A 20,578-nucleotide genomic window follows, 5' to 3' on the forward strand; every position below is an offset into this window, starting at 1 on the left:
GGGTTCAGGTGGGTCTGGGCAGAGAGAGAAAGAGTGGTCAGCTGTGTGGCGAGAACTCCAGGAATGAGAGGGGGCCCAGGTGCGGGTTGAGCTGAGGACCAAAGGTGAGCATAACACTAACAGTCACTGTTATTGATTCTTTTCATAAAAGAGTGAAATGAAATGGAGAGATGTGTTTAAAAAATAGATAGATAGATAGATAACTGGATAGATAGATAGATAGATAGATAGATAGATAGATAGATAGATAGATAGATAGATAGATAGATAGATAGATAGATAGATAGATAGATAGACGGGCAGATAGACAGAGAGAGAGATGATTCTACCCATCCCCTTAGAATAGACCTTTACCTGCTGTTCCCTTTATATGAGTCATTTGGGGATTCCAGAGTAGTACCAAATGGAGGTAGGCAACTAAGACAGTTAAGGAATAAAGTAAATCCTAGCCTAAGACATGATTTTCCTGGAATGCCCTCTGTTTGTCTCTCTTTCTCCTTTCTTCTCTCTTAAAATTTGTATTATTCTTTTTAAAAAATTAAATACTGAACAGATTAGGCAAATAATTGCAAAGTATGTGAAGTTTTAAAGAAAAATAATATGACTGATACTTGGTTTAGAACTAGCATATTACCTTTGCCTCTAAAGTCCTCCTGCACTCCATTCTGACACCACCCAGGGGTGATCAACCCTTTTAATATTTATTCCTTAGACTGTTGTTGTTGTTGCTCCAGTACTGGGCCTTGAATTCCAGGCTTTATGCTCTTGGCTCAGTTTTCTTCCTCATGTGTAGCATGGCTGTACTGCTTGAGCCTCCACTTCTGGCTTTTTGCTGGTTAACTGGAGACAAGAATCTCAAGGATTTGTCTTCTCAGGCTCACTTTGAACCTAAATCTTCAGATCTCAGCCTCCTGAGTAGCCTGTTTAGGCATGAACCACTGGCACCTATCTTTTTTTGGGGGGGGGTCCAATCATGGGGTCTGAACTCTGGGCCTAGGCGTTGTCCCTCAGCTCTTCAGCTCAAGGCTGTACCGCTTGAGCCACAACGCCACATCCGGTTTTCTGGTGGTTTATTGAAGATAAGAGTTTCAAGGACTTTCCTGCCTGGGCTAGCTTTGAACCACAATCCTCAGATCTCAGCCTCCTGAGTAGCTAGGATTATAAATGTGAGCCACCGGCACCCAGCTTTCCTTTTTTGTTTTTTACTTGATCAAAGTTTTTATTTAGCTGATTTCAAACCTATAAGTGTGTCTAAGTTTTTAAAATAACAGTTAGGATTGGGTGTGGTGATACATGTCTATAAACCCAGCACTTAGGAGGCTGAGGCAGGAGGATCTTGAGTTTGAGTCCATCTGAGGCCATACAGCAAAGATCTAAAAGCATACATAAATACAATATACATTTTTTGTCTTTGTTGTTGTTGGTTATGGAGCTTGAACCCTGGGCCTGGGTGCTGTCCCTCAGCTCTTCAGCTCAAGGTGAGCACTCTACCTCTTGAGCCACAGTGCCATTTCCAGTTTTCTAGTGGTCAACTGGAGATGAGAGTCTCACAGGCTTTCCTGACTGGACTGTCTGGGCTGGCTTTGAACCACGATCCTCAGATCTCAGCCTCCCTGAGTAGCTTGGATTACAGGTGTGAGCCACCAGTGCCCAGCTCGATGTACATATTTTTAAATAATTCATACCACATAATTCACTTAAATGAATTCATTTCCATGTTTTTAGCATATTCCCAAAGCTGAACATTATTATTTAATTCTGCTACATTTCCATCTCCCCGGAAAAATTGCTATGCTCATTAGCAGTCCACTTGCCATTCCTCTCCAATTCTCTCTGTGTAGCCCTTGGCAATTATTCATTTGCTTTATTTTTTTCATGTTTAACTTTTATTTTGATTAAAATATTCATTGGCATGATAGGTACACTGGGGGGATCATTGTGACACTTGCACATGTGTATATAAGGTATTACAATCAATTTCAGCCCCCTTTTCTTCCCAGAGCATGTGTCTTGCTCCTTTGACTTGCCATGTTTCCAAGGGCAATCCATGTTACATGATAACATCTATGTATGAGTACTTTGTTCCCTCTTTATTGTCTAGTAATATTCCATTCTTTGTATATTTAACTTGTAATTATTCATTGATGGCTGCCCACTTCTTGGCTACTATGAATAATGTTACTATGGATGTCTGCATATGAGGTTTTTTGTAGTCTTATGTTCTCATTTCTCTCAGACTCATACCTAGGACTGGAATTTTTAGGTCATATGCCAAGGGTAAGTTTAACTTTTGAGGAGAAGGTCAGACTTCTCATCACTATTTTATAAGGGTATGATTTCACCTTTGAGCTGTAAGAGTTCTTTATTATGGTATCTTGAAGTTGTCTACACAGAAATTCTCTGACCTGCTTTGTCTCAGGTAAGATCGTAATACCCCTGTTTGAGGAGGTATTTTGGAGAAAACAAGACTATATAGAGATGACTGAAAAAAATCTGAATAGACAGGCCTTCTGGGTTTTCAACCTCAGTTTACTAATGTTAAATTATAGTTGTCCATACTTCACCATATATACAATGAAAAAAACAACAGCATGTGGAAGTGTGGCTCAAATAATAGAGCTTTAACAAGAGTTCAAGCCCAGTATGGGTACCAGAAACAAAACAAAACAGCAGCAACAAGAAAAAAACCAAAGGGAGCCGGGCGCTGGTGGCTCACGCCTGTAATCCTAGCTACTCAGGAGGCTGAGATCTGAGGATCATGGTTCAAAGCCAGCCCGGGCAGTAAAGACTGTGAGACTCCTATCTCCAATAAACCACCAGAAAACCAGAAGTGGCGCTGTAGCTCAAGTGGCAGAGCGCTAGCCTTGAGCTGAAGAGCTGAAGGACAGTGCCCAGGCCCAGAGTTCAAGCCCCACGACTGACAAAAAAAAAAAAAAGAAAAAGAAAAAAACCAAAGGGATAGGGTTTGGAGAGCTTCTACATGACTGAACATGTAGAGGTTCCTGAAGGGTAGCCCTCTTGGAGAACTATTGAAGACTAGCAGCCCTACCCGTTCTCTCTTCATCTGTGTCTTTCATAATGAACCTGTGTTTTCTTGACTTGTATGGGCTACTCTAGAAAATTAATTGAACTCAAGAAGGGGGTTGTAGGAAACTCAGTTTATACTACATTATGCCAGGTAAAACCACTGGGGCTTGCAATTGGACCTAACTGGTGGGGAGAGGTAGGCCATCTTGGGATATGGGTCATTAGCCTGTGGGATCAGACACTGTCAGAACTGAGGTGAATCATTGCTGAAGAACTAATTGTTTGCTTAGTATGTGGGAACCCCCTGCACATCCGGGTGTTGGAGTAATTTTGTGTGAGAGCATAGTAGAAGCTGAGTTTTCCTCTGTACTCTCTCTGTATAGAAGGAACATTCTAGGCTGGGAATATAGCTTGTTGGTAGAACACTTGCACTAGGTTCTATCCCAAGCATTACTAAACAAAACAAAACAAAATAAGAGAAAGGCATATCTTGCCAGGTATAGTGATGCATACCTGCAATACAACACTGGGGAGGGAGACTAAGGCAGAAGGATCATGATTTTGAGGTCAGCCTGGGCTATGCAGCAAGACCCTGTCTTAAAAAAAGTTGAGGGTGTTGGAGAGGGGAGGCAAGAAGGATGTATTTATGGAATATAACTAGGTGCCAGAGGCTCGTGCCTTTAACACTAGCTAGTCAGGAGACTGAGATTTATAGTTTTATGGTTTGAATCCAGTTGGGGAAGAAAAGTCCACAAGAATTTATAACCAGGAAAATGCAGGGCTGGAGGTATGGCTTAAATGGGAGAGTGCCATCTAGGTAAGTGAGAAGCCCAGAGTTCAAACCCCAGTACCACCAATTAAACATAAAAATAAATGAATGAATGAATGAACGAATGAATAAATAAAAATAAGGGGGGGGGGAGACAGGAATACTGAGAAGAATCTGACTATGCCTTGCTGTATTCCCTCTAGTTGATCACCTTTATTTACATCATACTTCCTTTGTCCAAAGAGATTTCTCCACAATTATACACTTCTTCAACATAAGCATAAAATAGCTAGGTTTCCCTATTCCTTTGAGACTTCACTTCTGAAGACTTCTGTGTCATGCAAAACTTACATTAAATCAATTTCTATGACTTTTCTCCTGCTAAACTGTTTTTGTTATAAGGGCTTCATCGATGAATGCAGAGATGAGTAAGATATAAGAGGAAATCCTTTCTCCCCTATAGCTTTAATACTAGTCACCTACCCTGGCAGATTACTTGAGCCTTAAGATGCTATGAAGGGCACTGGTGGCTCACGCCTGTAATCCTAGCTACTCAGGAGAATGAGATGTGAGGATCACGGTTCAAAGCCAGCCCGGGCAAGAAAGCCCATGAGACTCTTATCTCCAACAAACCACTCAAAAACCCAGAAGTGGTGCTGTGGCTCAAGTGGTAGAGCGCTAGTCTTGAGCTGAAGAACTAAGGGACAGCGCCCAGGCCCAGAGTTCAAGTCCCATGACCTACAAAAAAAAAAAAAAATGCTATGAAGGCTTTGGCTTGGGCTCATTCCTTTACTGGCATAGAAGGGTTGTGTGGCACAGCAGGTGCATGCTGGAAGCACTGTTTTCTTCCCTTGATGCTTGGTTCTTTCGTAGAAGGAAATGGTTTGGCAGTCACACATGCTATGGTGGCACAGGGCTTGTATCAGGTAAAAGATGATCTTCCCCCAGTACTTGATTATTTTATGAAAACAAGATTGCCATCAAATTGGGCTGGGAAGTTGGCTCAGTGGTAGAGTGCTTGCCTAACATGTATGAGGCCCTGGGTTTGATTCCTCAACACCACATAAGCAGAAAGAGGGTGGAAATGGCACTGTGGCTCAAGTGGTAGAGCACTAGCCTTGAGCTGAAGAGCTGAGGGACAGCACCCAGGCCCAGATTTCATCCCCCAACAACCAATAACAACAACAAGATTGCCATCAAGTGACATTTACAGAATAAAAAGCTTCTCTTTTATTGTTACATGCATGTACCTTTAAACATAACATCTGAAAAGATACAGATCAAAGTTACCCACCAAAAGGCCACTCCTAAGAGGGAGGATAATTGTAGTAAAACTTCCAAACATTAGAGGACACAACAGCTTTGTGTGTATTGGTCCAATTTTTAAATAAACATTCATTCCGGACATCATTTTTTGGATAGGCACTTTTTGTTTGTGATTGTATGAGACAAGGTCTCAAACAAACCATACAGGTCAAGTTGGCTTTGAACATATGATCCTTCTGTCTCAGCCTCACAAGTGGTAGGATTATGTGTACCACTACACTTGGTTAGGCACTTATGTTATTTAAAGAGGAAAAAAAACACCTTAAAAGACTTGAAATAGCTTGGCACGGGTGGCTGTCCTCCTGGCTCCTAAAGAGGCTGAGATCTGGATCTGTGGCCCAAGTGGTAGAGTGCTAACTTTGAACAAAAAAACCCAAAAGCTTAGGAACAGCACCCAGGCGGAGTTCAAGCCTCAGGACCAGCACAAAGATACCAAAACAAAACAACAAAAAAATAATAAAATTTCAAGTGGAGTAATTTTAACTGATGTTCTTAGAATATATTTTTATCTTTTCCCCTGTGTTCATTAGAGTGCCTCCTAACTTCAGCCCAAGTGTTTGTGGAAGAAAGTCTGGAGTTGCTTCCACGCATCCACTTGGGCCACTGCATGAGCCTTGGGTTCTCCTCCAAACAAGATATTAGCCCCAACCAAGAGGTGCATGGCTGCCCTGCACAAGGGGAAGTAAGGGGGCTCAATATAGTGCCCTGCCTCAGGGTAAAGGATGATCTGGGGCTTTGCCTTCCCATGGGCCTCCAGGCGCTTAGAGGCCTCATTTGCATAGAACTCACTCTTCCAGTTGTGGTCATCCTGACCCACAAGGAACAGGAAGGCAGTGTCAGACCTTTCCACAGGAATGAAGCTCTTCTCTTCTACCAAAGGGCTTTGCAGGCCTTCTATCACATCCATGATGCCATCTTTTGTGAACTTGACTCGATTCCTGAGCAAACTCACAGGGGGCACAGACTCATCCTTGTAGTGTATGGTTCCCCCAACAGCAGCCACAGAGCCATTGATTATGACAGCAGCCGTGACACCCTTCAGGAAAGAGGTGACAGCAAGGCCGAGTTCGCCTCCTTTGGAATTCCCAAGGAGCCCAATTCCTGGACCCTTTACCTGAGAAAGAGACACAAAACAGAGAGAGAATGAGTCCTCAAACAGGGCAGTGGAGTGAGATGTGCCCAGCTGGCTCAGGTGGACCTGGGCCTACCTCTGGGCTCTACCTGTTCTCTAGGTATACCGATTCTTCCCATTTTCCTTCCTCTCCACAATTTCTCCATCACCATTCTTGGTGACTTCAATGGCATCATGATCTATTAGATGGACTTCCTAGTCCTCCACACTTGTAATCTTTTATCTACCCCATTTGAACTCCCATTGCTACAACTTTAACTCGTTATGATCAATGAGTACATCACTGAAAAGCCACAACTTAAACATTCCATTTTCAGGACACTATCTTTAATACCTCCAGCTCAGCCCTTCTGGTTTATTCCTTCCATGTCCAAATCCCTGAGACTCAGCTGCCACCTCTTTACTTCATTGCTATTATCTCTCATGTTCTAATTTCCCACCTCTTCTAGTTTAGATTTCATGCTTCATCAGTGTAATTGCAGCTTGCAAACACTCTCAACTCCTTTAACTCTTCGGCTTTGCTCATATTGGCCGCAACAGGCCATGTCTACTGAAATCTCCCTGTTCACTACGTCAGGCCAGTGTTGGGATTGGGGAAAAATATACAAGGGTGCTGATCATCTTACTTTCATCCCAATGAGCATTCAGAGTGTCACACATCACTGGTATTTTGCTTTCCGCATCTCCAGAGTCATTCACAACTTCTACCTCCTCCAGCCACTTCAGCCCTTACATTCCCCTCAGCCTTCCATTATTCCCTGGACACTGAAGCAAATAGATACGGGATTCTCAATTTCCCACTGCCTAATCTACCTACTTTCACATGAACTCAAGTTCTTGAGTGTCCCCCCTGACCTTCTCAAAGGCCACCATTGCCTTGTGCTTGGGAAATCACAACGCCATTCTCTAGGACTGCCTCCTGGGATTCTTCCCGCCTCCTTTCCACCTTTATTGTGTTTTCTTTACTGGCTCTTTCCCTTCAAGTACTTTCTGCACTATTAGTGACCATTTGTGACCTCAGCCAAAATAGCTACTGCCCTGACATTTTTTGTTGATGTTGTTGGCTGAAAGGCTTGAACTCAGGACCTGGGCTGTCCCTTAGCTTTTTCACTCAAGGCTAGAGCTCTACCACTTTAAGCCACAGTGCCATTTAAAGTTTTCTTGTGGTTAACTGGAGATAAGAGTCTCAAGGTCTTGCCTCCCCTGGCTGGCTTCAAACAGCAGTCCTCAGATCTCAGCCTCCTGTGTAGCTAGGATTACAGGTGTGAGCCACCAGCACCTGGCCACTGCCCTGATTTTCTGTTCCTGTTCATTACAAAATCGGTGGGAAGGTTTATCTAAATTTGTTTCTTTTTCCTCAATACCCCACTCAATGCTATCAACAGTAGTTTGGTGGATTTTGAATGTCCTACAAGAATAACTCCTGTCCTTGTAACCCAGAGTTCTATGTCATAAATAAATGACCTTTTGATTCATACATCACAGCACTGGTAATTAAGGACATTTTAATACACTAGGATTTCCAACAAGAAAAGAGGAATTAAAGACATGAAATTAGAAACTGACAGAATTGGGCTGGGAAGTTGACTCCGTGGTACAGTGCTTGCCTTGCATGCATGAGGCCCTGGGTTCAATTCCTCAGCACCACATAAGCAAAAAGAAAAAAGCAGGAAGTGGCGCTGTAGCTCAAATGGTAGAGTGCTGGCCTTGAGCTGAAGAGCTGAGGGACAGCGCCCAGGCCCAGAGTTCAGGCCCCACGACTGGACCCCCCCCAAAAAAAAAGAAAAGAAAAGAAAAGAAACTGACAAAATCATCCAGGTGCTGCTGACTCACACTTACACATCTAGCTATTCAGGAGGCTGAGATCTGAGAATCACACTTTGAAGACAGACAATTCCTTAAAACTCTCATGTTTGGCTAGGTACTGGTGGCTCATACCTATAATCCTAGCTATCCAGGAGGCTGAGATCTGAGGATTGTAGTTCAAAGCCAGCTGGGGGCAAGAAAGTCCATGAGACTTTTATCTCCAATTAAACACCAGAAAGCAGGAAGTGGTGCTGTGGCTGAAAATGGTAGAGCACCAGCCTTGAGCAAAAGAGCTCAGGGTCAGCACCCAGGCCCTGAGTTCAAGCCCCACAAATGGCCCTGAGTTCAAGCCCCACAAATAACAAAAACAAAACTCTCATGTTCAATTAAGCCCAAAGCCAAAAGTGGAGGTATGGGTCAAGTTGTAGAGGGACAGGCATGAGGAATAGAGAGCACAAGGCTCTAATATTAGAAACCACAAAGCTCTAAATTCAAACCCCTATACCAACACACACACACACATACACACAGAGGCAGTAAAGACAATGCTAGCCAGAGACAGATCATGAATGAATATTATCTAGTCCAGGAAACTCAGAGATCTAACCTCAGGATGATTGCGCAGGAAGTTCAGAGCTTCTTCAAAGTACTCAACATGCATGGTATCCATGCCCTTGGGGAGGTCGTCATAGTTGTAATAAGCCAGCGCCATCACAGCAAAACCCTTCCCAGCCAGCAGGCTTGCTCGATACTCCAGGAGGCCTCCTCCAACTCCAAACAAGTCCACAATCCCTGGATAGGGCCCAGGTTCTTGGAAAAAAAAACAAGACAACGCAGACTAGTAAACAATTCCTGAAACTCTTGGCAGTGGTATCAAAAGCCATTTGCTGACTACATAAGGATGATCAGGTTTTACACTGTTAAAAATGTTGAAAGAAGCCAGGTGTTAGTGGCTCATGCCTGTAATCCTAGCTACTCAGGAGGCTGAGATCTGAGGACTGCAGTTCAAAGCCAGCCTGGGCAGGAAATTCCAGGAGACTCCTATCTCCAATAAACCACTCAGAAAACCAGAAGTGGCACTGTGGCTCAAGTGGTAGAGTGCTAACCTTGAGCTGAAGAGCTGAGGGACAGCGCCCAGGCTGACTTCAAGCCCCACGACCAACAAAATAAATAAATAATAAAAAAATAAAATGGTGAAAGACTAAAGTGGCTAAAACTAAATCCACATTCCCTGCACACTCAGAATCTCAAAACCCCACAGAGTTTTAAAAAGAGCATGGAGTACTTTTTGATATTAACACTTCATAGGCCATGGATACAGCTCACTGAGAAGAGCATTTGCCTAGTATACATGCCTGATACTAGAAAAAAAAATCAATGAACTTCACATGCAGCCTGCTAAGTGAATGGACACAGACTCCAAAGGCTACATTCATCCTGCATAAGTCTGGGTATGGGATATTTTCACATTAGGGAAAGTGTGTCTTTAACATTCCCAAGAACTCAGCAAGCACCTGAGAGGCATCACTGCAGCTGGGCCCCCTTTCTCCCTTCCCACCATCCTGGATTCTGTGTACTTCTCTTGGTTTTCTTTACAATATCACCCTTCTCGTTTGGCTTTTTGTGAACTTTATCTCAGTGAAGGAACTGTGGATGTGGTGTCTGGGGGAGATGATTGCTTGAGACTCCTCTGTGTTGGTTCTTGCAGCTGTGGTCCAATCACTTTGACAGCTGGAAATCTGCCTCCATTCACTCATCAGGTCTGTTGGTGGTGGACATTTGGGCTGTTTGTAAAGCATTTGCCTCCTGATATACCATGGGTTGTGAATAGGTAGAATGACATATCATCTATCTAACGGAAAACTAACTGAATACCATAGCTGAAAACTTCCACTCCTAGCTGTATGGAGGAGTTTCTTTTCCTCCAGGTACTTGTCAACAATTGTGAGGACAGACTGATAATGCATTGTCACCCTTGAGGCTGTGTAATGAATGTGCTCTGTAGTTTTATTTCTCCTTTCCTTGATTACTAAAGAGTCATTGGCAGTTAAGTGTTATCCAAGAATCTCAGCACATTGCCAGTTGATAGAAAAGGCTCCCTCTTATTGTAACTGCTACTTCCCACCAACCAAAACAGTGGGTGTGGTAGAAAAGTTGTTACACTGAGAAGCAAGCTTCTAAAAGAATTTAGGAAAGGAAAGCTGCAACTACTTAAGCGGGGTTTCATTCTCCTCTCCCCTCCTCATGGCCTTAAGTCCCATTCATTCAATTCCTTCTCCCCATTTCTGTCTTCTTACCACCCCTCGAGTGTCCAGTGTCGTTGCAAGTCACCTCTTTGCTTTGTAAATGCAGAGGACCCAGGGCACTAACACGTGAGCAGCAGCGAGGTCAGCAGACACTCACCTGGCGGCAGGAAGAGGGTGGCCCGCACCCGGCCCTCGCGCACCGGCACCCGCCGCACCCCGGCCGCCATGAAGTGCCGCTCGTGCACCGCCCGCGCCAGCACGCGCCCGCCCTCGGGCTCGCCGGGCCCGGCGGGCTCGCGGCCGTCCAGCACCTCCAGCTCCAGCAGCAAGGGCGTCTGCACGTCCCGCTTGAGCAAGCGCCAGAAGGGCCTGTCGGGCTGCAGGGCCCAGACGAGCCCCATGGGCTCGAGCCCCGCGAAGCTGCCGCCCAGCGCGGGCGCGCGCTGCAGGTCCAGCTGGCCGCGGGCGTCGGCGCGGTAGCGCGCGTGGGCCCGGAAGAGCGCGCCCTTCTCGTCGCGCAGGGACGCGCGCAGCGCCACGGGCTGCTCGGGGGCCAGGCCGTGCACGGCGATGCGCACCGGCTCGTCCCAGCACACGCGGCCCGCGGGCTCCACCACCACCGTGGCCGCAGTCCGGGCAGGGGTCTGAGTGATCTGGCCTCCCATCCGGAGCTTTGCGGACCCTGACAGCCTCGCCCAGCGTCTCAGGCCCCCCTGGCAAAGCCCGCTCGCTCTCACGAAAGCCAGAGAGGAGGCAACCATTTTGCGTCTGGATTTTAGACCTCGGAACTGAAACTTGGTGCAGGAAGAAAGTCGCCGAGACCCTCTAGCGGCAGCCTCCCGCCGGCAGTCGGTGCCCCGCGCGTCAGCCAGGGTCAGCTCTTGTAAGCCGAGAAGGACAGAGTTCCACCAATCAGCGGGCGCGAAGATAATTGCTGGAAATGACCTGGAGTTAGGGAGCCACTTTCTTGTGCTGATTCTCAGGGAGCTCCCCAGGCCCTCAGGGGCGGGCCGATGGTAATCAGGGCTGGCTTTGAAGGATCTGGGCACTTACAAAGCGTTCATTGGCCAAACAACTCAAGGCTAAAAGACATGCAGGTCTGGAGTGTAGTTTCATTACTGTGTGGAGTAATTCACATTGCTTTCTAACTCTCAAGCCTTTTCTTTCAAAATATGAACAGTGGGCCGGGCACCGGTGGCTCCTAGCTACTCAGGAGGCTGAGATCCGAGGATCACGGTTCAAAGCCAACCCGGGCAGGAAAGGCCACGAGAATCTTATCTCCAATTAACCACCAGAAAATAGGTAGTGGCACTGTGGCTTCAGTGGTAGAGCGCTAGCCTTGAGCTGAATAGCTGAGGGACAGCACCCAGGCCCAGAGTTCAAGACCCATGACCGACAAAAAAAAATAAAAATTATATATATATATATATATATATACATATATAATACCAAATACCATTATTCACATATATACATATATACAATGTATGTTGTATATATATTTGGTATATAGATAGATATAGATATACCAAATAGAATGGTATTTGGTGAGTTATAGTCCACATCGGTCCCACATGCAAAAATACTGGTATTTTACTAGCTTTATGACCCCAGCTGTATTCCATACAAGGGTAAAAATAGCCAAATGACATTGCAATTATTTATTTTCTTATACTGGGTTTTCATGTTATTCTTCTAGGCAAACATGGTCTCTTACTCATTCTGAGCATCTCAAATTTTCCCATGTTTTCATAAGATATTGGTTCCAACCAGAGGAATTTTCATCAGAGGTATGCATTAGGCCCCATCCAACTCCTTGTACCTTAATAAGGATAACTTATATCTACACAGTTTTAGAAAAATCTGGAACTGTATAAATTGTGTTCACTTCTGATCAAAAAAAAAGCTAACTCTTAATCCTTACATGATAAAATTAAGAACAGCCTAACTGACTAAAGATCACACAATCAAAAAATGGAGACTGCAAACTGATTTTTTTTTTTTTGGTCGGTTGTGGGGCTTGAACTCTGGGCCTGGGCACTGTCCCTCAGCTTTTCAGCTCAAGGTGAGCGCTCTACCACTTGAGCTACAGCACCACTTCCAGTTTTCTGGTGGTTTATTGGAGATAGGAGTCTCATGGTCTCTCCTGCCCGGGCTGGCTTTGAACTGCAATCCTCAGATCTCAGCCTCCTGAGTAGCTAGGATTACAGGCGTGAGCCACCAGCGCCCAGCTGCAAACTGATTTTCTAACCTGTGCTCTGAATCACATGATTTACTTGCCTCTCAAAAAATGCCTTATGTCAACAAAAGGAAAAATATACTCAAATACTGGTGTCTGTATAAACTGATCTGTTCTTTTTAGAGCAATCTGTCTGAAATACTTGAAAGACACATCCTCTTCACACTAGAACCTAAAAGAAAATGGTGGGGGATGAAGGAAAAGAAAGACAGGCGAAAGATGAGGTTGGAAGGAGCAAGAACACTGATGACCCAAATAGCCATGAATTTTGTCACACAGTATTATAGTCACAAAAGCAGAATATTGGCTTAACTTCCTGAAGCACAAAAGTTAACAAGTAAGGATAAATTGTAGACAGTGGTTTTCCTAAATACATGTCACAACCTAGTTAAAGTTGTTGGTTCAAAGCACACCATCTAATACAGAATGAGGAAGAGAGAAGGTGAGCAATACCCAGAGTTGGCCCCTGGCCAGCTGCAGAACCCTATCTGCAGTGTCAGCAGCTCCCAACATGTTTCATTCACAATTCCACATCTAGAAACACCTTATAAGGAAATATTCAAGAATGTGTAAAAATTTGGGTACAAGAAGATTATTACCTTCTTTTTCTTTTTTCTTTTTTAGTGTTAAAGATTAAACCCAAGGCCTTGCACATGCTAGTCACTGAGCTAAATCAGTCTAGGTTTGGGTTTAATTGATTGATTGAACTCAGGGCAAAGGCACTTTTTGTTTGTATATTGTTCTTCAGAAAGGGTGTTGCTAACTTTGCCTATGCTAGCCACCACCCAGGCGCTGGGATGAAAGACATGGCACCACTTGGCCCAGTTTAGTCATATGGTTTTAATAAAGAAAAGTTAAAAATGGGCTGGGAATGTGGCTCAGTGGTAGAGTGCTTGCCTTGCATGCATGAGGCCTTGGGTTCTATTCCTCAGCACCATAAAAACAGAAAAGGCCAGGGGCTGGGAAGGTAGGTCACAGGTAGAGTGCATGCATGAGGCCCTGGGTTCCATTCCTCTTCACGTAAGCAGAAAAAGCCGGAAGTGGCATTGTGGCTCAAGTAGTAGAGTGCTAGTTTTAAGCTGAAGAGTTGAGGGACAGCACCAAGGCCCAGAGTTCAGGCCCACGACCAACAAAAAAGAAAAGAAAAAAGTTAAAAATGAACTAGAGCTGGGTGCTGGTGGCTCACACCTATAATTCTAGCTACTCAGGAGGCTGAGATCTGAGGATTGAGGTTCAAAGCCAGCCCGGGCAGGAAAGTCCGTGAGACTCTTATCTCCAATAAACCACTCAAAAACCGGAAGCAGCTCTGTGGCTCAAGTGGTAGAGTGTTAGCCTTGAGTTGAAGAGCTGAAGAGCGCAGGGACAGCACCCAAGCCGAGTTCAAGCCCCACGACTGACCAAAAAAAAAAAAAAAAAAAAAGAACTAGAAATAAACTATTATTAGCACTTTGAAATGTTTTTATTTTGTCTTTTTTTTTTTTGGCCAGTCATGGGGCTTGAACTCTGGGCCAGGTTACTGTCCCTGACCTCCTTTTGTTCACAGCTTGAACCACAGTACCATTTCCTGCTTTTTCTGTGATGAATTGGAAATTAGAGTCTCACAGACTTTCCTGCCTAAACTGGCTTTGAACCATGATCTTCAGATCTCAGCCTCCTGAATAGCTAGGATTATAGGCATGAGCCATTGGTACCTGGCTTTTTTTGTCCAAAATTTCTATCAGAAAATGTGAATGACCCATAATTAAACAGAGTTTGGATTTTATTTGTGCTAAAATATGTGAACTTAAGTTCTCTGAAGAAGTTACATCTGTATTGATTCTGCAGACTGCCTGATCTCAGCTGAATAGAACATTGTGACTGTGGAGATGGAATGCCATAGGTCATGAGCCAAAATTATCTTAGGCTATTTTAGGCCCTTTAATAGCCACTTAACTTTTGTATCACGTCTAACATTCTCCCAACTAATAACCTTTTTTTTTTTTTGGTCTGTCATGGGGCTTGAACTCTGGGCCTAGGCACTGTCCTTCAGCTCTTCAGCGTAAGGCAAGCACTCTACCATTTGACCCACAGTGCCACTTCCAGTTTTCTGAGTGGTTTATTGGAGATGAATCTCACGGAGTTTCTTGCCCAGGCTGGCTTTGAACCGCAATCTTCAGATCTCAGTCTCCTGAGTAGCTAGGATTACAGGCGTGAGTCACTGGTGCCCTGCTAAACTTCTTATTATTAAGCTTATATGACAACCTCTGTTGTGTCAGTGTGCTAATCTAACTGGTAAATGTGTTGAATAATGATTTTATTTTGTTCTGTACTACAAAACCTCATGCAATCTCCTCCACAATAGAACATGTCATTCAGAGTAGTTTGAATCCATGTTCCCAGGTCAGGATTATTCATATTTGGCTCAGAATTCTTTATATCAGAATGTATTATATCCTTTAAAACAGAGGTATTGAAAGGTTAAAGTTTGAGGCAGTGACCACGTGTTGCTTGTTTCTGTCTAACAAAGCAACACGTGGTGGTGATCAAAACAGCTGGTTGATTGTGTGCCTATATAAGACCTGCAAATCCTTAGCTCGGGGCTCTCCTCCTAGGCTCCGCTGTGTTGGAGCGTAGGACAAGGCCCGAGCTGCAGCCCGTTTAAATAAAACAGCTGTAAAGTCTGATTCTCGTTGGTCTTCTTGTGAGGGGTCCTGTGACCTTAGCATTACAGTATTAGTGTTTTATCATGTTTAAGTGTAAATTCAATGGCATTCAATTTATTCACATTGCTATAGATCCCTCACCATCATTCATACCTACAAGTTTTTTGTTTTGTTTTTCTGTGCTAGTGCTGAGGTTTGAACTTAGGGCCTCATGCTTTCACTTGGCCTTTTCACTTAAGGCTTACACTCTACCACCTGAGCCACTTCCAGCTTTTTGCTTGTTGACTTAATGGATAAAAGAGTCTCAGGGACTTTTCTGCCCAGGCTGGCTTCAAACCTCAATTCTATCTCAGTCTCCTGAGTAGATAGGATTACAGGCATTAACCAACAATGCCTAGCTCAATAAGTTGGTTTTTTTTTTTTTTTTTATCATTTCAAAGAGAAATTCTTTTTTTTTGGGGGGGGGTCCAGTCGTGGGGCCTGAACTCTGGGCCTGAGCGCTGTCCCTCAGCTCTTCAGCTCAAGGCTAGCGCTCTACCACTTGAGCCACAACACCACTTCCGGCTTTTTTCTTTTTGCTTATGTGGTGCTGAGGAATTGAACCCAGGGCCTCAGGCATGCAAGGCAAGCTCTCTACCACTGAGCCAACTTCCCAGCCCTCAAAGAGAAATTCTGAAGTCACTCAACATCCCATTCCTCCCATTCTCCAGCACATGGCCATCACTATTCCAGTTTCTGTTTGTATGAATTAATCTAAGGTCTTAATATAAGTAGAATTATACATATTTGTCCTTTTGTCTCTTGCTATCACTTAGTATTATCTTTTTATTAGGCTTCAGAGAACTATAGCCCACCTGTGTGCAGGTGGCTCACCCCTGTAATCCTAGCTACTCACTTAGGCTGAGATCTGAAGATACAGTTCAAAGCCAGCCTGGGCAGGAAAGTCTGTGAGATTCCTATCTCCAGTTAACTACCAGAAAACTGGAACTGGTGCTGTGGCTCCAAGTGGTAGAATGCTAGCCTTGAGCAAAAGAGCTCAGGGACAGAACCCAGGCCCTGAGTTCAAGTCCATGACTGACACACAAAAAAAACTATATGCCAAAGTGATGTTTTATTATGAAGAACAATTTGAAGGAAACTGGAAGGCTTAGAAGCAAGGACTCTGTAATCTTTCCTGCTTTCCCCTTAGCATTCTGTCTAGACCCCAAATTCAACCCCCAGCCCTGGGGACAGGTGGGGGGAACTGAGGAAGTTGGAGACAAGGGGTTGTTTGCATTTGTTGGCTTAAATCCTCTTCCTAAGTGTTCATCAAAAACCAGGAAAGATTAAACACCGAGGAAGAAACTAAAAGCAATTACATTCAGAGTTTTTGTCTATTGTGTGGCTAGCTCCAAAGGATTACCATACCTCACCTTCTTATAACTTTTAGGTACTTTCCTCAGAGTTGAGAGGCACTTGATTTCAAGCAATGGTCTCATTTTGAGGCACACATTTATTTAAAAAATTATTTATTGTACTACAGATATGTCATATTTTCTATGCCCATCTTTGAGACTCTTATCTCCAATTAAACACCAAAAAGCCAGAAGTGGAGCTGTGGCTCAAGTGGTAGAGCCCTAGCCTTGAGCAAACAAACTCAGGGATAATGCCCATGGCCTGAGTCAAGCCCCAGGATCATCACACAAAAAAGAGTCTATTCAAGGCCCTACTTTCAATTCTTTGGGTCTACATTTCAGGAATGCTACTGTTGGATCATGCAGTAATTATATGTTTAATGTTTTGAGGAATTTCCAGCAAGTTTGTTTGTCCAGATATAAAGTCTCATTGTATAGCCCAAGGTGTCCTCAAATTCTTTATATATACTGGGCTGCCCTCCTGCCTCAATCTCCCGCGAGTGCTAGGCTCACAACAAGTATCCACCACCATGCCCAACTTCAGCAGGAACTTACTATTTAATCTTTAATCATTCAAGTCATCTCTTTTTCATCCATCTTGGACATATCTTCTCATCGTTTTAAGGGAGTCATGGGTCTAATTATAGCTTGAGACCAGGCACTAAGGTCAGTACTTATGTTAGTTAAGAATACCATCCTGCCAGGCGCCGGTGGCTCACGCCTGTAATCCTAGCTACTCAGGAGGCTGAGATCTGAGGATCGCGGTTCAAAGCCAGCCCGGGCAGGAGAGACCGTGAGACTCCTATCTCCAATAAACCACCAGAAAACCGGAAGTGGCGCTGTAGCTCAAGTGGTAGAGCGCTCGCCTTGAGCTGAAGAGCTGAGGGACAGTGCCCAGGCCCAGAGTTCAAGCCCCACGACCGACAAAAAAAAAAAGAATACCATCCTATCCTGAAAACCAAAGTTGGTAACTACCTGAGCATGACTTTGGTCAATTAGACAGAACCTTGGGCCCAAAATATTTGTTATCAGAAAAAAAAAAAAAAAAAAAGTTCCTTTCACAAGCAGATTCCAGAAGACCAGTGTTTCTTTTTTCTTTTCCTTTTTGTGGTACTGGGGATGAACTTAGGACCTCATCTTTGCATGTCCCCAGTCCTTGTGTTCTTTATTTTTTAAAGTTTGTTTTTCAGATTGTAATAACCAGTGGGGCCCCCGTTAATCAGCGGGGCCCAATAGTCGGCCTGGCCTGCTGGAGGGGGCGGGGCATCAAGAGGCGAGACTCACCGTTCCACAGACCAGGCCACGGGACAGAGCAGGGCTTTGAGAGGCTGACATCACCGCCCCACAGGATGCCACCACCCGAAGGGTTCGCCAAGCCACCGAAAGGGGGCGGGGCATGCCGCTGAAAGGGGAGTGGCATGCTACTGGAGGGGTGGAGTGTCGAGCTCCACATGGTGAGCTGCCGATTGGGATTGGAGGGGGGGCAGCTTGGGGGAGGAGCATGAGCGGTGGTTGGAAGCCGTTCGTGGGGGAGGGACGCAGCCTATCTGGGTCTATATAGGCTGCTGCGTGCGCCGAGGCCAGTGGGGGGGGGGGGGGGGGAGCGGTTAGCGGGAGTTAGGCAGAGTAAGGGGAAAACCCAGGTCCTGAGGAGAGGGAGGAGAGGTTAGGGGAAAACAGTCCAGAAGGAGGAGAGAGTTGGAGGCCGGGAGCGGTCCTGAGGAAACCAGTCTGAGGAGAGGAGAGTAAGGGAAAAACCGTTACTGCGGGGGGACAGCAGTAGGCGCGGAGGGAGAGGGGCAGGAGGGGAGGCTCGCCGGGCAGGCAAGCCTCGGGGCCGGCGGTCATTCGGGGCCTCCTCCGAAGGTCATTCGGGGCCTCCTCCGGAGGTCATTCGGGGCCTCCTCCGGAGGTCATTCGGGGCCTCCTCTGAAGGTCATTCAGGGCCTCCTCTGAAGGTCATTCGGGGCCTTCTCCGGGGGTCATTTGGGGCCTTCTCCGGGGGTCATAAGGGGCCTCCTCTAGAGAGTCCTGTGGAGAGGCGCCTCCGGAGCAGGGCAGGGCAGGGCAGGCCTGGGGAGAGCGGAGAGGCCTGCAGGGGAGGAGGAGGGGAAGAAAGGGAAAGCCTTCCCCTTTGGAGCTTTGGAGGGCTGGGTTTGGAGGTTTATAGACCGACTAATAAAGGTGGGGGGGGTCAGGACTGCCAGTTGGAGGTTTGGTGGTTGAGGCTGCTCTTGGTTCTGGGTATCTAGCCCAGGACAAGGTAGTCTCAAGACCCTTTTCTGGTGTAAATAGTGTAAATAAACTAAATTTGTCCACCTTTCACTGTCTGTCTCAATGGATTGTCTCGCCCTCCGGAGGTCATAAGTAGATAGGATCCGAACTTTGCCTAGACAGGCCTCAAATGGTGATCCTCCTATCTCTGCCTCCTGAGTAGATGGCATGCACCATTACAGTCAGTCAGACCAGTGTTGCTATAGTTTAAATTTATGCTCTTTGAAAACTAGGATTTAAAGTGCCCCCATGTAAAAATAATGCTATTGGCTTATTGTCTAGATAGGACTTGGGAGAGGAATTGTCTATATGGAAAAAGATTAGGTAGCAATGAGGATAAAAGAATAGAAAAGGCCCCAGCCAGGTTGCTATACTTTACCATTTATTCTATTTACTTAGAAATCTAAAAAAATGCCAGACCTACTCATTCATTTATTCTCTGCTTCCCCCTCCCCGTTTTCTGCAGGAAAATATGTGTAGAATTAGAGGTTACCTTTTCAAAGAATGACTAAAATATCCATTAGGCCAGCAATCCATAATATTATGCAATTTCCAAAAGCTTGGTTTATAAAGAAGGAATTTTAACAAATAGGTGAAGAGGCCCTTAATTGAACCCCCAGTATCTGTGAGCAGACTTATGGAATTCTGAAGAGTTGGTTGCTTAGTGATCAATATTAACAATTTTGGAACCTGAGAAACCAGGTTACATTTGACTTAACCTTCCTTAAGGATTGTGTTGTGAAAGGCAATTTTTAAAGGTAATTTCAAAACACTACACCATTACCAGGACATGAAAGGAGTTTGTTAGCATTAATGGAACCATTACAGGCAGACTGCCATGGTTGAAAACTTTGGATTAGGTCTCAAAAGGGTCAGTATTCAGATAGCAATCAGGACTGTGACCATAACCAAGTCTCTTCTCTCTGGGTCCCAGTTTTGCATATCTCTAAGATGAAAACAATGGAACAGATTTATTTTTTTAAACTTATTATAGAGGTGACATACAGAGGGGAACAGATCATCTTTATGGCAGCATTTTCATTGTAATTTCTGGAGTCAGCTGTACAGAGAAATGAAAATTAGAAAATAAGTAAATAAAGGGGGAGTGTTTGAGGCATGGCTCAGGTGGTAGAGTGCCAGCCAATGATGAAAAGCAAGCATCAGATACCAAGTTCAAGTCTGAGACAAAAAACAACAAAAGAGAAAAGGGGAAATGAGGGGAACTTTTGGAGGAGCAATTGAAGGGGGGGAGGAAGCAGGAAGAGAGGGGTGGTGTTAAACCACTTTCAGGAGCTTCCATCACCATGATCTTCCTCATTAACTAAGCTTTGAGATCTTGATTGCTATCAATGTAAAGTAACTCCTTTAATTCATTTTCCTTCCTTCCTTCCACCCTTCCTTCTTTCCACCCTTCCTTCCTTCCTTCTTCCCCCCCCTCTGTCTCTGTCTGTTTCTGTCTCTGTGTCTCTCTTCTTTCTTTCTTGTTGTGGGGCTTGAACTGTCTCTGTCTCTGTGTCTCTCTTCTTTCTTTCTTTTCTTTTTTTTTTTTTTTTTTTGGTCGGTCGTGGGGCTTGAACTCTGGGCCTGGGTGCTGTCCCTCAGCTCTTCAGCTCAAATCAAGGCGAGCGCTCTACCACTTGAGCTACAGCGCCACTTCTGGTTTTCTGGTGGTTTATTGGAGATAGGAGTCTCACGGTCTCTCCTGCCTGGGCTGGCTTTGAAC

The 20,578-nt window shown here is 45.0% G+C and overlaps 2 protein-coding genes across 3 annotated transcripts in view; one reads left to right on the forward strand and one right to left on the reverse strand.

Annotated features, from left to right (window-relative positions):
* Positions 1-4,997: 4,997 nt before the first annotated feature.
* Positions 4,998-11,276, reverse strand: LOC138832511 (acyl-coenzyme A thioesterase 1-like). 2 transcript variants are annotated; one of them, XM_070030640.1, is made up of 4 exons: positions 10,464-11,154; positions 8,668-8,870; positions 6,049-6,236; positions 4,998-5,936 (listed from the first exon to the last, which is right to left on the reverse strand). In XM_070030640.1, the coding sequence occupies exons 1-4, from the start codon at positions 11,065-11,067 to the stop codon at positions 5,615-5,617; spliced, it is 1,317 nt and encodes a 438-aa protein (XP_069886741.1). In that variant the 5' UTR covers positions 11,068-11,154; the 3' UTR covers positions 4,998-5,614. The 2 variants fall into 2 exon arrangements, with proteins under 2 accessions (XP_069886741.1, XP_069886731.1); XM_070030630.1 differs by having other exon boundaries at positions 4,998-6,236; positions 10,464-11,276.
* Positions 11,277-19,546: 8,270 nt separating this feature from the next.
* Heatr4 (HEAT repeat containing 4) overlaps positions 19,547-20,578 on the forward strand; it is a 36,353-nt gene continuing 35,321 nt past the window's right edge. Inside the window, exon 1 of the mRNA XM_070030653.1 lies at positions 19,547-19,613. The gene's annotated coding sequence lies outside the window, so the exon portion shown is untranslated. The remainder of the gene's footprint in view (positions 19,614-20,578) is intronic.

Source organism: Dipodomys merriami, unplaced genomic scaffold (assembly GCF_024711535.1).
Source record: "Dipodomys merriami isolate MVZ:Mamm:240054 unplaced genomic scaffold, mDipMer1.0.p SCAF_1, whole genome shotgun sequence".
In the NCBI taxonomy this organism is placed as follows: domain Eukaryota; kingdom Metazoa; phylum Chordata; class Mammalia; order Rodentia; family Heteromyidae; genus Dipodomys; species Dipodomys merriami.